This window comes from Ursus arctos, unplaced genomic scaffold (assembly GCF_023065955.2).
Source record: "Ursus arctos isolate Adak ecotype North America unplaced genomic scaffold, UrsArc2.0 scaffold_12, whole genome shotgun sequence".
Classification (NCBI taxonomy): Eukaryota; Metazoa; Chordata; class Mammalia; order Carnivora; family Ursidae; genus Ursus; species Ursus arctos.
In genome coordinates, this window is record NW_026622786.1 from 68,960,558 (window position 1) to 68,976,984 (window position 16,427).

Sequence of the window (16,427 nt, forward strand, 5' to 3'; positions counted from 1 at the left end):
TGCCACCGTGGCCACAGATATCAACAACACTCCTACAGCCACCACCAGGGTGTGGATCCTCCCGCCACAAGGTTAGCCAAGGGCCCTGAGGTGCGGTGGGGGTTGGAAAAACCAGGGCCATTAGTTTTCCCCCATCTTAGCCTTGTATAGGCACGTTGGGGGCACACCCTATGTGAAATACCACCCCCAAAGTATGGTGGGGACTTGATGGCAGACGTCCTAAGGGGAGCCTTAATGGAGGGTGTATTGGCTGAGAGCGGAGGGCCTGGGGAACTGGGAATCTAAGAACAGTGGAGCTTCCAGAACTGCTGTCTTCCTCACACTCTTCCCTCTCCTTCCTCTCCTCAGTTCTCAGACACCTCTGTCAACCTGGCAGCTTTCTGATCTTCTAGAAATGTCCAGAAACTAGTCCCGAAGCTTGGCTGGCTCCAGACCTGCATCTCCTAGGGGCCATGGGTGGCTAACAGCAGGCCAATACAATCATTTCTGCTCCAACTGTCTCACTCCACCCCAAGGTGTTTCCAGACAACCATGCAGGGTACGAGGGCAGGGCTGGGGCTGAATGCTCCCAGGGACAGGCTTCAGTGAGGACAGCTGGGATCACAGTTAGACAATGGAAGGACAGGACAAGGTCGGCAACAGATACACCATTTCTCCATCTTTGGCCTCAGCTTTTGATCCACCCCATGAGGTAGGGGGCCTTCCTGCATTGCACAGGAAAAAGGTCTCCACAGACATCTTGGAAGTTATAGGGAACCAGGTGCTTGAGGAGGGAGGTAGGGGCACGGATCAGACAGGGATGGGACGAGAGATTTCAGGGCTTGAGTCTAAAAAGAGTGCTTCGGTGTGAGCTGTCTGTCACTCTGTGCCTGCGACGGTCAGCGTGCAGATGTAGATGTTGGGGTGTGTGTGTGCGCACGCGCACATGCGTGCGAGCCTGTGAGGCCAGGACAGTGGGAGTGTGAGCAGACGTGCGGCTGAGTGTGCCTCCGAGGCGGCAGAGCATGGGGGTGTGTTGTAAGGTTAGGGTGTGCCAGAGGGAGGCCTCAGCGGGCTGAGAGGAATGAAGGTCAGGAATGGGGTGTGGGCAGCCTGAAGCAGGGGAGGAGTGCTCTGAGGAGGGCGGGCCACCTTCGGCCCCCTAGCTGTTCCCTGAGGCCAGTGTGTTCCGGGACTGTCAGCTGAGCTGGGGCGGTTAGGGGTGGGGCAAGACTGAGCCGCGTCCAGAAGGGGGAGGGCGCCGAACGCTCGGCCTGGGGATTTTCCATTTGGATTTCTGAGTGTGTGCCCATGTGTCATCAGGTGTAACCGGGTTGCTGTGGGGTGTGTCTCCGTGGAGCTGTGTCTCAGTGGCGGGAAACACTGTGAGGGACTCTTCTCTGAGGTGTCACTGTATGCGTGGGTGTGTGTCTGGGGCTCCGTTCCCTGAGGGTTGGGGGTGGGAGTGAAGACTCAGAGCCTTGGCCTGGCCCCCTGGGGGTTCAGAAAGCCTGTGAGGAGAAAATGAATTGTGTCTGTGTCCTTTGACTCCAAGGCTTGCCAGAGACTGGGACCCTGAGAGGAGGGACTGGGCAGAGAAGTCACTGACACACTGCGCCCAGACTGCGCAGGCCGGGGGACGAGGCTCCTCAGGGTATGGGGGGAGTGGTGTTGAACCTCAGTCAAAGAAGGGAGGTGGCTGGGCTAGTGCCCAAGGCCCACAAAGGGGCCCACACATTTACAGACACATGTCACAGTCCATGAACATATGCAGACGAGTAAATAGAAGTAGACTCACAGACACACAATGCAACAAACACAGGCGCGTGCAAGTACAGGCTTGTAAACAGAGCTACACACCGCCACTGATGCACGTGGGCCTCCCCAGTTGGCATATGTTAACAACACGTACACACGCCTATAAAGGAACACACGCACACATAAGCATGCACGCATCTAGGCAAGCACATAGCATATAGACGGACGCATGCAACCCCACTCATGCAAACCCAGGCACACACAGACACACGCACACATGCAGACACACTCACCAGACTTCCCTGCCCCTGCGGCCCTGGAACCCAGAAGCTTCCCTCCCCTATAAGAGTGTGTGTGTGTGTGTGTGTGTGTGTGCATGAGTGTACCCACCCTTGTGTGTGTGTGTATCTGTGTCTGTGAGAATGTGTGTGTATGTGTGTGACTGAGGGGGGGTGCTGAGCTGTGGGAACCTGATGACATCATCTCTTCTGGCTATTTTTAGCTCCCTCTGCAATGACGGGCTCCTCCATTGCCCCTCCCCTTCCAGGCTCCCAGAGGCAGCCGCAGCCAGAGGGCACCCACCACTCCAGGCTAGGTGACCCCTGGATGACTGGGTACAGCTCACTCGTTCCCACCCCACCAGAGCTCCCTGGAGGTCGAGAACACCAGAGGAAGAGGCTTGGGCCATGTGGCAGCCTGGAGCAGGGGCCTGGGTTAGGTGAGCAGACCTGGCTGGTCTCCAGCCCCTAGGGTGCCTCCGCTTCTGCTTTTCAATCTGAAACTCTGTCTCAGTCAGGAGTGCTTGCCATGTGCCAGGGAGGGTGCCAAGTTCTGGAGATAGAGCAGTGTGCAAGACAGCAGGAGCTCTTCCTGGTGGGTGTTACAGCTCGGTGGGAGACAGACATTAAACAGATCACACAGGCACTGCACCAAACTGTGGCAAGGACTCTGAACATTGGTGACAAGGGGACTCGGTCTGGGATGATGTTCTCTGTCTCTTTCTATCTTGTGGAGATAACCTGAGGAAACCAGAGGGACACCCTCCCTGACCTTGCACCTTCCCCCCTGACAGCCACACTCCAGAATTCCACAGAGCAGAGCTTCCTCCTCACGCCCCAGGCCGTGCTCCCAACATTGCCCCAACCCACCATCCAAGTGGTGGCCCACCACTACTCATGGCCCCTTTTCTTTGGAACCTCCCCATGGTTGATCCCGGGGAGCCAGTCCTTATTCCTCCATCTGTAGATGAGAAAAGCGAAACTCTGAGAGGGGCAGGGCTGGACCACACCTCCTGGTGCCCAGGCCATGACATGAAGAGATGGCAGGCCTCGAGGGAGGAGGAAGTGGTGGCAGTACAGGTGTGGGAAGAGCAAGGGGTGGGGTCAGGAGGGGAGGAGGACAGTAGCCCGAGGGGTCCTTGCCAGAGAAGGCTTCCTGCTCCCACCAGCCTCTGGGCAGCCACCGGAAAATCGGAAAATCGGAAAATCGGGTTTGGCAGCTTCAGCCAAGGGCTGAAGAAGGGGTCCAGACAACTCTGGGGAGGCTGCCTGGGGGTGGGCTCATCCTCTGAGCCAGAGTCCCGCCAGGCCCCAGGCTCAGCTGTCCTGTTGGGGGAGTATTTTGTAATACTGGGACCCTTTGGAGTGTGGCGGGGAACAGCTCTGGGCTGGAAGCAGGAGCCTGGAATTCCAGTCCTTGTTCTGTCCCAAACCCCAGTGTGATCCTTGGAAAGTCCTGCCCCCTTTCTTGGCCTGAGTGGGCCCTCCCAGGAAGGAGTGCTGGAGGACCAGTTTCCCCATTCCCAATTCCTGCCCTCTGGCTTTTCCTGGGAGTCTGGCTCAGGCAAAGAAACACAAAGTTTGTGTTTGGGACAATGGGTAGGAACAGGGAATAGACCGCCCTCAGGGCGCCAGGCTGGAGGTCCCTTGTCACCAATGGGTCAATGGCCGGAAGCCTAGCTCCAGCCCTACAATGCTATACGGGTCACCCCACCCTTACCAGTACTCTCACCCACCCCTACTTCCGTCCTCTGTTCCTTCCTCACCTTCAGAGAAAGCTACCGGCTCCCTGGGGAATCTCCCATACCTCCTTCATTGGCCCGCTGCCCTGTGCTCAACCCTCCCTCCCTCTCTGCCCACTTGACAGGCCAGTCTCCCAGTTAACTTTCTGTCCCTGGATCCTGGGGCAGGCCCAGGAGAAAAGGAAGCTGGGTGGAAGGCCTGCACAGAGGCCTGCTTTTCCTGTTACTGTCAGACACTTGAAGCCCAAATGAGGGGCTTGAGAGGAGGGGGGTGGACTGAGTGCTGGGGCCTAGGACTGGGCTGCCCTGGGCATATTGCAGTCCCAGGGGAAGTGGGACTGCTACCCTTTACCTACCCAACAATCTTCCTGTGCCTTCCGTGAATTCAGAGAAGAGAGCCCAGAGCTGAGACTTGTTTCCTCTGGAAAACACACACAAAAACCCAGGACAAGCGAGTCCTGGTTATGGTCACTAAGTCAATGATAAATTCATGAAAACACAAAAACCATAAAATTCTAAATGCATAGAATCTATAGTCATAGAATCTTAGCATCACAGAATTCTAATGTGGTGAAATCTGAGTTACTTAGAATCAGAAATTAGAATTCTGGCATCACTGATTCCCAGATCACAAGGTTAGAGTATGCTTGAATAGAGAAGTCTTGAGAAGTCGATTAGTGAAGTCCTTACCTTCAGGTGAATGTCTAAGCTAGAGGATGGACATTGGGGATGGGCAAAGGAGTTCACACGTGAACGCTAAGGAGGAGGCAGAGAGCTCATGACACAGGAACTTAGGATAAGTTAAGAAGCCTGCAATAAACCAGACAGAGGACAGACATTTTCCAGGAGGACACATTCTTGGTTTCTGAGGATGAGGGGAGTGGGGTGGCAAGAGGGGGACACAGAGAGGGGAACTACAGAAACAAAACAATGTCTAAAGAAAAGATTATCAAGTAGCATAATACACCAGCCACAATGCCTCCCGATTTCTCCATGATTGGGGTTAACACCAGCCCAGGACATTTTCAAAGGCTAGTAAGACTCCTTATCACATTGGAACAGCAAGCCACATCTGGCTTTTTTGGGAAGAAAAGTACCAAGTAGAAAATATTCCGTATACCACAATTTCTTGGGGCTGCTGGGAAGAATAGACTCTCTAAAGAGGATGCTGAGCTGTGACCAACAAAGCCACGCTGTGGTGTGGGGTGCAGAGCTCCTAGCAAGGCCTTGGTAGGGGACCCTGTGGAGGGCGTCTGCCTGGGGTGATGCCTGGGAGAGGCGTCTCTACAGAAGGAGCCAAACTTGAGGCAGCACTTGGTATGGGGACTCTTGCCTGATTACTGGGTTGGTTACTCAGTAAACAACAGGGATATTTACCTAGCATTTCTGGGAAACTACTGCAAACTCAGGAACCCAGAAGGAGCAGTTCCAGAGAGAGGCAAATGCCAAGCTCTTCTGGGCATGGGAAATGGGGCAATGTCAGCTGGAGATCCTCTTGCTCGGCTGCCTGTCCTCAGATTCAGCTTAATACCTCAGCCCCGACCCCTACCCACATCCTCATTTGCCTCCCTTTCCCTGCTTGCCTGCCATTCTCCCCGCTTCTATCTGCTGTGTGACCTTTGGCAAATCCCCTCTCTAGGCCTGAAACCTCCTTTGCTTTCTTTTGAAGTCTATAATTGGGTCCTAAGCACAGGTTTTAGTATTTTATACTCCTGGTTTTGTCCAGATCAGTTCCCTTTCAGATGTCTCCATGCTCAGCTTCCAGAGAAAGCGTCAGGCAGCTTCAGGGGAGAATGGAGGGAGTAGGGAATATAAATAATGCTCACATTTGACATCCTGCATGTATCAGTTCCTATGACAGGTGTTTTATAAACCTTACACGATACCCACAACCACCCCGTGTATGTAAGTCATTTCTCCCATTTTATGAGGCTCAGGGAAGATAAGTAACATACGCCCAAGGTCATCCGGCTAGGGAGAACTAGAATCTCTGGGAGGTCTGTCTTAATCTGAGGGCTATGGTTTCAGATTAGCATTAATCCATGTGGCTTCAACAGGTCAAATGAAAACCCATGGATGGGAGTTTCAGGGAACAGTAGTCCATGTGGCTGGCCCTAGGTAGGTAAGGAGTTCCATTGAGTGAAGTGAGGGATAGGGCCTGACAGTCTGTGCTGTGAGAAAAACTGAACTGAGCCGCTTCCTATTGGAAACTCTGGGTGTTCTCCGCTCAGACTGGAGAGAGCTGGACTGGGGCGGGTACATGCAGGGTTGGAGTGGAGAATGGGGTGGTCCTGGGCTGGTCTTCAGGGGGTTGAGGGGCTGCTGCCACTGCTCCTGGAGAGAGTGTGTATGTGTTGGGGAGGGGCAGTGAATGGAGGCTTCTTCTTTCTGGGATGGCCTAAACACCCTCCCCCTGCCCCCCAACGAAACTGGTTTTCAGGGCTCTGGAACCTGGTCGCAGGGGACTTTCCAGTTGGGGTAGCATCGTGGTATGTTAGCACTAGCCTCACCTCTAGGAAACTTTTGGATCCCTAAGCCTCAGCAACCTTGCATAGTTGCCTCTGTTAACGGACTCAATGGAGTGGAAGAATTTCAAAGGAACCCTGACTTTTGCCCTTCCTAAGGTGGGTCATCGCGGGAGGTTTGGAGATCCGGTGACTCACTGGCTCACAGGGTCAGAGAGGGAGGCAACCCTGGGGGCCATCTCATCCAAATGCTTCACTCTGAAGGTGAGAGAGGAGTTTGAAGTCCAGAAGGGGAGCAGGACCTGCCAAAGATCACACAGCAGCCAATGCTGTCCCCACCAAGTGCCTGGCACTGCCCTTGGCCCTGAGGACACAAGTGAACCTTGTTCTTGAAAACTTGCAGCCTAATGGAGAAAACAGGTGGTAGATACACCGAGAGAAGTGTCAGGGTTAAAAGAAAGGTTCAGACTTTGGGCACTGGGGGCTTAGAAAGGCAGGGGCAAGTACCCCTACAGGCTTCACCGAAGAGGTGCAGGTGGTTTGGGAGCTGGGCTTAAAAGAGGGAGCAACATTTTAGCTGATACAAAGGGGTAAAAGACTTTCTGGCTGAGAAAGCGTGAGCTGCCTCACCGAAGGACATGAACGAATTACCCTGCGAAGACTGGCCCGTGTGGGTGAAGTGGAAGTCTGATGGGCAGCAGTCTAACCCCGGGCTAGGACTTGAGATCAGGACTGTCTGCTCTGTGAGCACACAGTAGTCACAGAGGTGCAGGCTACAGGGATACAAGGGCCCCAGCGGGCGGTAGGGGGGATCTCAGGACACCAGGGCTGGGAGATTCTTAGCAGTACGGGCTGGGACTGCTAAGCTCTCCCAGCCCCGGGCCGGGACTGTTTCCTTTAGTCCAAGTTACACGCTTGCACAGAAAACCTCGGTCCCCACTTCCCTCGACAAGGACCCGGGCCCAGGCTGAGGTCCGCGCAGCCAAGGGGAAGAGATTACTCCCCGCCCCTCCCCAGGTTTCACAGCCGGTGCGCACACCTCCTCCCTTGAAGCGGTTTCCCTCCACTCCCCCGCGGCTCCTAAACCCGCCACCCATACGGGACAGGACGGGGACGTCCTTCGCTTTGGAACTTCGGTGGCTGAGAGCCCTCCCTTGCTGCTGTGATGCAAATCCGCTCCGGATTTATTCTCGGGCGTCCTTTCCGTAAAGTGCGACGCACCCGGCGCCAGCGCCTGTCTGGAAGTGCCTCCTCCCGCCTTGACCCAAGGGCGCCAGGGCCTTGAACGGGGCGGGGGGCGGGGATCGTACTTTCCCAGCGAGCGGCTCCCGCGGCTGCAGCCCGGGGGCAGGGTGACGGTGGGAGCCCGGGAATCGCGCGGCTGTGGCTGTAGGAATGGGGGCGGGGCTGTAACTACCCGCGCGGAGCGGGGGGGCGCAGGGTGGGGAGCCGGAAGCCGCCGTGTGTGTGGAAGATCGTACACGCAGAGTGGGAGCCACCGAGAGCCCGACTGGGAGTGTGGGGGTGGGGGCACCTTCGGCAGGTGGGGACCTTGGTCTCCAGGTCCGGGCCGGAGGTTTTGGTAGAGAGATTAGAAGGTGTAGGGCTGGAGAGCGTTGGGGGTGGAGCGAGGGGGAATCCTCCGGCCTAGGAGGGGCCACCCCACGCCTGAGCGCGGCTCCGCACCTTGCCGGGTCTTTGGTGCCTGGTTTCTGTACAGTTGGCGGTTTGTGCACTGAGAACGAATTCCACTGATCTCTGTCCTCATCTCGCAGGGAAACTAAGCTGTAGTTACACCTCAGAGACCTGGGAACCGAACGCTACTAGGGACTGGATGCGTGAGTGGGGGTGCTCGGTGCACTCGCAAGAGCTCCAGGTTCAGGAAACTGCAGGACGGGTGTGAGCAGTTTACATAAAATGCTATCCAAATCAGCATGTATATAGAGGCATAAAGAAATGGCATTTACTGAGTGTCTACTGCATGCCAGACCAAGGGTATTCACCAAATTGACAAAAAGAATAGGGATTCTTACTTTTTTCTTGGTACTTTCACAATCAGAAAAGAACAATGCAGGTCTTTTTATTTAAAAAAAAAAAAATAGACCTGGTTTCAGCACCGCTAAGCCACTGATTTGGCCTTGGAAATGTTGCTTTAACTTCTGCAAGCCTCAGTTTTCTTATCTGAAGATAATAATAATAGGGGAACCTAGGCACAGGATTTGCTGTGAAGATTAAATGAGTTAAAGCCTCAAAGATGCTTGAAGCAGTGCTCACACTAAGTGACAACAGTGAGGACACTTAGTTTGGGAGTGTGTGAGGGGAATGGGGGAGCAAAAAGCCTTCTGGAAGAATGGAAATCTGCGCTAAGTCTTAAAATATGAGAAGGAACTAGTCCGTGGAAAAGGGAGGAAGAAAAAAGAAAAGAAAAGGGAAGAAGAGAAGGACATTGATGGCGGAATGACATGAGCAAGAACAGGCCGGGGAGAAACAGGACGGTGAATTGGGAACTAGAGATGCGAGGCAGGAAATGGAGATGGGATTGGAAAGGTAAGCTGGGACCAAACTGGAGCAAGGTGGGGGGCTTAAAGATACTGAGGCTGTTTTCCTGAGAGCTATCGAGGGGTCTTCAGGAGCGGCAGGAGGAGAGAGGCTCCCTGTGGGTCAGTGTGGAGTCCAGGAGACCTGTGAAGGGGTGGATAGTGGCATGAACTAGTGACATCCCTGCGATGGAAAGAAATGGATGGATTTGAGAGGTAGAAATGACAAGACTTGGTGACAGCGGATGGATTGAATGGGAGACAAGATGTGAGGACCATATCCTGATTTCCAAATTGGGTCCCCCGGGTGGTGCTATTCTCTGAGACGGGGAGCAGGAAGGATAACACATTTGAGGGGAAGCTGAATTCAGTTTTGGACATGCCTGCGACCACACCCCTGGACAGACCCTCAATAATTGGGGTCCTGCCATCCCACCTGGCAATTACTCCGTCCAGAAGATGGCAGAGGTATCATTAGCCACCGCTGGCTGTCTGTTCCCTGGCTGCGGCTGGCTGGAGGTCTGGGTGGGGAGGAAGAGGAGGGGGGGCCTGCCACCACTGGGCTGGGCCTAGTGAGTATTCTTTTGTGGCTCTGGGCTACCAGACAGTTTCTTTGGGAACAATCATGTTACAGGAACTTGAGGATAGGGTTGTCAGGTCCCAGGATGGGGGCAGTTCTCTGTGCTGCTTATCGTCTCCATTTTACAGCTGAGGAAACTGAGGTTCAGGAATTGAGTGGCAGAGCCAGGGAGGGAACCAAGGTCTGTGGGATGTCTTCTCATCGTACCGGCTGCCACATCATCACTGGTGACATTTGCTCCAAGAGGGGCAAGGAAAGTACCCAGAGCTATGGCTCCTTGGGGGAGAAATGTAATCTGGAGGAGTAGTGGGGATCACGGACAGAGGCAAGGAAAGCTTCCTGGAGGTGGTGCCATTTGTGTTGCCATAGAAGCATAATCTTGTTTTCTGTCTCCCAGGCCAGCAATCGTTGGCAATCAGCCATTGCCTGCAGTGAGGGAGACCTTGTCTTCTGAGTGGCCTCTAGGCAGAATGTGCCCACAGAACAAACAAAGTGGCAGACTGGAATTCTCGCGGGCATTTCAGACCTGCAGTGGGGGCACTTTTACCTGCCTCTGGCACCCATGAGCCTGGGCATCCCTTCCGCACTGGCCCTCCACTGGCAGCTGGAGGCCTAGGGCCTACCCATTTTCCTGTCAGGGTTCAGCACAAGTTTATGGTCCGTTCCCAGGTTTTGTTTTACTTTAAAAAAAGAGGCATCCTGTGAGGAGGTGATGGAGTCTTTCTAAGGGAGGACTGGCAGATACAAGGAAAACTGATCTTTCTGTGAATGATTGGGGAAAAGTTGTAAGACACAAAAACTGTTGCTAACCTTCTTCTGTCACCCACCAAGTGTTTCTCCCCAGGTGTCCAAATGGCTGAGATGGTAAGCACGTAGCCAAATTCTTAGGAGCTAAGAAGAGGTTACTTTCAAAACAATGTTTAAGTAATATTTGCTAATTGTGGAAAATATATGTAAGTAAGAAGAAAAAATATATAAAGCATCCATTAAGGAGAGAGAAATGCTACTAGCATTTTTATATATTTATTTTTTTTCATTTCTGGGCATATGTAGCTTTCTTTTACACGGTTAATACACTGTGTAGACAGTTTTATATCATGCTTTCTTACTCAACAAATTGATATGAACTATCCCATATCATTTAATTTAATGACTGCATAATCTTCTATATGGAGTTATTATATTTTATTTTACCAAATCCTAATCCTTACACATGTAGATTTTCTTTCTTTCCTTCTTCTTTTCTGTCTTGTTTTTCTTTTCTTTTCTTTTCTTTTCTTTCTTTTTTGCTATTATAAAAACTGTGATGAAAATCTCGGTGTCTAAATCTTCAAAAAAACCCACATTTATTTATTTAAGAGAGAGTGTATGCAAGTGGGGGAAGGGGCAGAGGGAGAGAGAGAATCCCCAGCGAGCCCAGAGCCTGGCATGGGGCTCATCCCAGGACCCTGAGATCATGACCTGAGCGGAAATCAACAAGTCAGTGACTGAACCACCTGGGGGCCCCCTTGGTGCCTAAATCTTTGTCCATATTTTCGATTTTTTTTTTTAAACAAATATTTCTAGAAGAGGAATTACTGGGTCAGAGGATCAAATTTTTTTTTTGGATCTTGATACGTATTTCCAAAATGCTTTCCAGAAAGAAAGGTTCTACCAATTACACTCCATCACCCTGATAGAAGTGTTAACATTAAAAAAAGGAAAGAAAATCTAAGGGCACCTGGGTGGCTTAGTCGGTTAAGTGTCTGACTTCGGCTCAGGTCAAGATCTCAGGGTCCTGGGATGGAGCCCCGCCTTGGGCTTCCTGGTCTGCAGGGAGTCTGCTTCTCCCTCTCCCTCTAGCCCCGTCCCCTGCTCTTGCTCTCTCAAATAAATAAATAAAAACATTTAAAAATAAAATGAAATAAAATTCTTGCTAATTTTATAAGTGAAAAATGGAATATCTTTTTTTTTTTTTTTTTTTTTTGGTGCTGAGTAGTTTCTTGGAGGCCAGAGCAATGTGGGTCTACTAGGTCAATGATTTGGTCCAGTCTTGTGAATTCATCTACTGATCAGACTTCACTATATTAGTAGGGTTTGGCTATCGTTTTGAACATCTATTGTTTTTACCTGCCTGGAATTCTCTCTTCATTTGGGTTGCAGTCTCCCATTTTTTCGTCAGGGAACATCCCTCCTCCATTTTGACCCATGTGGTTCAAATGGGGTTCCCCTCCCCCACACCACCCAATTCCAGCGATGGGCATTGAGACCCTGGCCTGACCAATCATCACAGTGATTGGCTCAGTGATGGGCATTTCTAGTCCCTTTGACCCACAGGACTATAACTTTGTCATCTGGCTTTGGAGTCAGAACTGGCTTTAAATCTTTGTCATCTGGCTTTGGAGTCAGAACTGGCTTTGGCCCTGACTGTGGGATTATTTGCCATTTTGTATAGGGTGGCCAGAAGAGAACTCATTGGTAAAGTGATATTTGAACAGAGACCTACAAGAAGAGGGGAAGCAAGCCCTGCCTGTACTTGGGGGAAGAATGTTTCAGGCAGAGGATAGAGCAAGTGTAAAGACTCAGAAGTGGGAGTGTGTGGGATGTATTTAAAGACCAATAAGGAGGCCAGTGGCTGAAACAATGAATTTGCCCTTTCTGAGCCTCAGTTTCTCATCTGAAAAATGTTGATGATAATAGTGTCTGTGGTTCAGAGTGGTTGTGATGAGTAAATGGGATAATGCTTAGCACAATTCCCAGGCCTTGCAAGCTACTGTTCTTAAGATGACAGCTAAGTCTTCAACCGTGTTGGCCATTTTTTTCTAATGACCTGTGCTTCTCCCACCGTCCCAGTTCCCTTCCTCTGATTCATGCTGTTGTTAACCTATTAGCCTATGATCTTCTGCTGCAGTCTGTCAGTCACTAATGATTACCAGCACCTACTATATGCTACACTAGGTTATAGTGCTTTTTTTAATATGCCTATTGTCCCATGGGGGAAAGTACATCTGTACATTAATAGCCACCATAGAAAGCAAAGCAGGCCCAAGAGAATAACTAACAAAACGCTCTGACAGTTCAGAGGTGAGCTCATGGAAGGCTTCCTGGAGGAGGTGGCATTTGGTCTGACTCTTGAAGAAAGGTTTTTCATGGATGCAGATGAGGTGGAAAGGGCATTCCAGAAGGAAGAAAAAGGTGTGAGCATGGGCACAGAGGCTGGCATGTCCAAGTCACAGGTGAGGAAGGGGCAATGGCCTGATATGGTACATGCAGAGTGTGTTGGAAGGTTGAGAAGTGGAGACAAAATTTTGAAGGGACTTGATTGCCCAGTTAGGGAGTTTGGACTTACTCTGCCAATGATAGAGAGCCATTAACATTTCTAGGCAGGGAGCGATATGGTCACAATTGTGTTTCAGAATGATCGGTCTGGCTGTTGAGGAGGAGAGCTTGGAGTCAGCAGGTACACGGGATGGTAGTAGGGACCCAGTGAAGAAGGCTGTAGCAGCTGCCCTGGTGAGAACTGATGGGACCTTAGGAATGGAGATGGAGAAGAAGGATGATAGAGATGCAGGGAGAAACAGGATACTCTAACTGCTGTCTAAGGATCATCAGGGAACATATAGGAATTGACCGAATATGGCTAGGACGAAATTGTGCTGTTAACTCTTCTGAAATTGGGCTTTGGGCAATTGAGGTCAGCTATTTTCAGTCCCACCGCACAGAAAGACCTTTCAGAAAGGGGAGATGGATAGGAGTAACATGTGTCTGCCCTGGGCACCTTCCTGTTTTGGCATTTGATAACTGCATGAAACTTCAGCAGCTCGGGGCACTCTAGCCATCACCCCGTACTTCAGGGATCAACTTTCTGAACAGGGATTTCTCAAAGTGGCTTGAATTGAGAGATGGAGAATTGAGTTTTGGCTCTAGGAATGTCAGGCTTAAAGCTCTGTAAACCTGGAGCAGATAATGCTGATTCCCACATAATCTTTTCAAAAGGCTGTTTTGACTTTCTAAATGATCTATATAGCTGAAGAAAGAAATCAAAGATCATCCAAAATTCGATAATTTGAGGGAATCCTAGATCTGCCGTGTTGCTTTTTTAAAAAATATTTTATTTGGCAGAGAGAGAGCAAGAGAGAGCACAGAGCAAAAGGCAGAGGGAGAGGGAGAAGCAGGCTCCCCGCGGAGCAGAGAGCCCTACGATGTGGGGCTCGATCCCAGGACGACCCTGGGATCATGACCTGAGCCAAAGGCAGCCGCTTAACTGACTGAGCCATCCAGGAGCCCAGCCAATTCCTTTAAATAAGGAAAGCCAATCCAGACCCTGGGCTTCAGGATTTACAAAACCAGTTGGCATAGCATCAGGAGGCCAGGGGGGCTCTGGCCTTAAACATGGGTGACCACTCAGTGACCTCCTCCAGAGTTTTCCCATCCGCAGACAGCAAGAGGTCCTGTGGGCTGACTTTGGGGTGGAGGGAATTGGAGGGAGGGGATCCAGCAGATGATTATCATAATAGCCCAGCTGAGCAGTTTTCAGCTACGAGCATTTTTACCCACATTAGCTAATTAACTGACAGTTTGTCCTAGTGGAGATGAGGGATGGTCGGAGACAGGGAGCTCATGCCTGATCACGCTTCCAGGGTCTGGAGGGGACTGATAACGTGACTACAGTACTAGGGCCGGAGTGTTTGGACAGCAGCTAATGGACAGGAGCTAATTCACAGGCTCTTGGGCCCGTGTGCATCATGGTCAGCTGGTTTGCCCGAGACAGTGTGATAAATGCCCCATTCAGTCCAGGAGCAGTCACGGTCAGAGAGACCCAGTCAGACCCTGTTACTGATCTGATGACAAGTGCACGGGGTATTAGCTGCTTCATCACAGATGTCTTCTCTGGAGAACTGTCTCTGTGTCCAGGAAACTGAATGAGATTCTTCACGGTCAGAGATGTTGCATATGATTTTTTTTCTAAATAGGAAAATTTCACATCAGAACCCAGTCAGTGATAAATTCCTATTATTCACTATTTATTTTCCATCGGAAAAACCAGAAAGGACATGCACACTTACAGAAATGAGTGTTAGGCACAGCTCATACTAAATCAGTATGGGCATCTTATAATTTCACATTTTTAAATTCACTTTAAAAATTTTATGTAAGGACAACCTACTGTTTTTTTGTGTCCATTTCCATGATTTAGACAAGTTAGCAAACTTAACCGTAAAGAGCGAGGTAGTAAATATTTTAGGTTTTGTAGATATTTATAGTCTCTGTCATAAATACTCAACTTGACTTTTGGAACGCCAGAATGCCCGCAGATAATACATAAATAAATGAGCCTGATTTTATTTATGGACACTGAAATTTGAATTTATATAATTTTCATGAACTATTCTTTTGATTTTTTTCCCCCGATCATTAAAAAATCTAAAAACTATTCTTAGCCTGTGGTTTGTACAAAGACAGGTGGTAGGCTGAATTTAGCCCTTGGGCTATACTCTCTGACCTCTGGCTTAGACCGGGGTTTCTCAGCCTTGGCACTATTGACATTTGGGGCCAGATAATTCCTGGCTGTAGGGGCTGTCGTGTTGCATTGTAGAACGTTCAGCAGCATCCTGGGCCTCTACCCAGCGGTGCCAAGAAGCATCCGCTCTTACTTTGATAAGTAAAACTGTTTCTAGACATTGCCAAATGTCTCCTAAGGACCAGAATTACTCTCAGTTAAGAAGCACTGGTTTGAATAATCGTATACAGTCATTTAACCACCACCACAGTCAAGATACAGAACAGTTCTCAGATGTGAGGGCAATCTGGCTATGACATCTAGTCACCGCATCATCACCAGGGTTGATGCGGCTGATCTGGCTGGATAGACGGGGATCCCCTTCCTCCCTCACCGCTCCATCTGTATCCCTCCTGAAGCTGTGCGAACTCTGTCAAAGAGGACGACCTTCCCCCAGTAGAAGAGGACAGATCTTCGGTCAAGGGCGTACCCGTAGCTGCGCTCCCCCGTTGACACCTCCCAACAAGCTCTCAAGATATGGAACAGTTCTATTGTTCAAAAAAAGTCTCTCTCATGCTACCTTTGTAAGTCAACACCTCCCGCCCTCCCAATTTGTGGTAGTCCTTATTTTCTGTTCCCAGAATTTTGTGTTTTTCTAAACAACGTATAAATGGAACCACACAGTAAGTCACCTTTCGAGTTTGGCTTCTTTTACCCAGCATAATGCATTTGACCTTCATTCATGTTGTTGAGTGTATCAGTAATTTATTCCTTTTTATTGCTGAGTGGTATTCGATTATATGGATATACCACAGTTTGTCCACTCACCAGTTAAAAGATACTTGCGTAGTTTCCAGTCTTTTGTGATTATGGACGAAGCTGCTTTCATTTGTGTGCAGGTTTTTGTGTGAACCTAAGTCTTCATTTTTCTTAGGCAAACACCAAGGAGTGAAATTTATGGATCATATGGCAATTGTATGTTTGATTTTATAGTCAACTGCTACGGTTTTCCAAAGTGACTGTACCATTTTAAATTCCCACCAGCCATGGTTGAGAGTTTCATTTGCTCCACGCTCTTACCAGCACGCAGTATTGTCAGGGTTTCTTGGGGGGGGGCTTTTTTTCCCCCTTCTGATAGGTATGTAGTGGTGTCTCGTTGTGGTTTTAATTTGCGTTTCTCTGATGGCTAATGGTGTTAAGCATCATTTTATGTGCTCCCTGTATATCTTCTTTAGTGAAGTATTTATATTTGGGGCCCATTTTTTAATGAAGTGGTTTGTTTTCTTATTACTAAGTTCTTTATGTACTCTAGATACAAGGCCTTCGTTGGATAAGTGATCTACCAATATTTTCTCTCAGTCCATAGCTTTTCCTTATTCTCTTAACAGTATCTTTTTGCAAGCAGAACCTTTTAATTTTAGGAAGTCCAGTTTATCAATTTTTTTTTGATTTTGTGGATTGTACTTTCTAATTTTTTAACTTTTTAAAAGATTTTATTCATTTTTTTGGCAGAGAGAGAGCGAGAATGCACAAGGAGGGAAAATGGCAGGCAGAGGGAGAAGCAGGATCCCACTGAACAGAGAGCCCCACGTGGGGCTCGATCCCAGGA

At 49.8% G+C, this 16,427-nt stretch overlaps 2 protein-coding genes across 3 annotated transcripts in view; both read left to right on the plus strand.

Annotated features, from left to right (window-relative positions):
* Nucleotides 1–392, plus strand: part of P3R3URF (PIK3R3 upstream open reading frame) — a 565-nt gene extending 173 nt beyond the window's left edge. Inside the window, exons 1-2 of the mRNA XM_026497445.4 lie at nt 1–71; nt 349–392. The exon at nt 1–71 is cut by the window's left edge and continues 173 nt beyond it. Coding sequence (XP_026353230.1) covers nt 1–71; nt 349–392 — 115 coding nt within the window. The remainder of the gene's footprint in view (nt 72–348) is intronic.
* A 1,927-nt stretch (nt 393–2,319) lies between these two features.
* Nucleotides 2,320–16,427, plus strand: part of PIK3R3 (phosphoinositide-3-kinase regulatory subunit 3) — a 155,995-nt gene continuing 141,887 nt past the window's right edge. For both annotated transcript variants that reach the window (XR_008958848.1, XM_048220282.2), the window contains exon 1: nt 2,320–2,455. Coding sequence is in view for 1 of the 2 variants with exons in the window: in XM_048220282.2 (XP_048076239.2) it covers nt 2,344–2,455 (112 nt within the window). In the remaining variant the exon portion in view is untranslated. The remainder of the gene's footprint in view (nt 2,456–16,427) is intronic.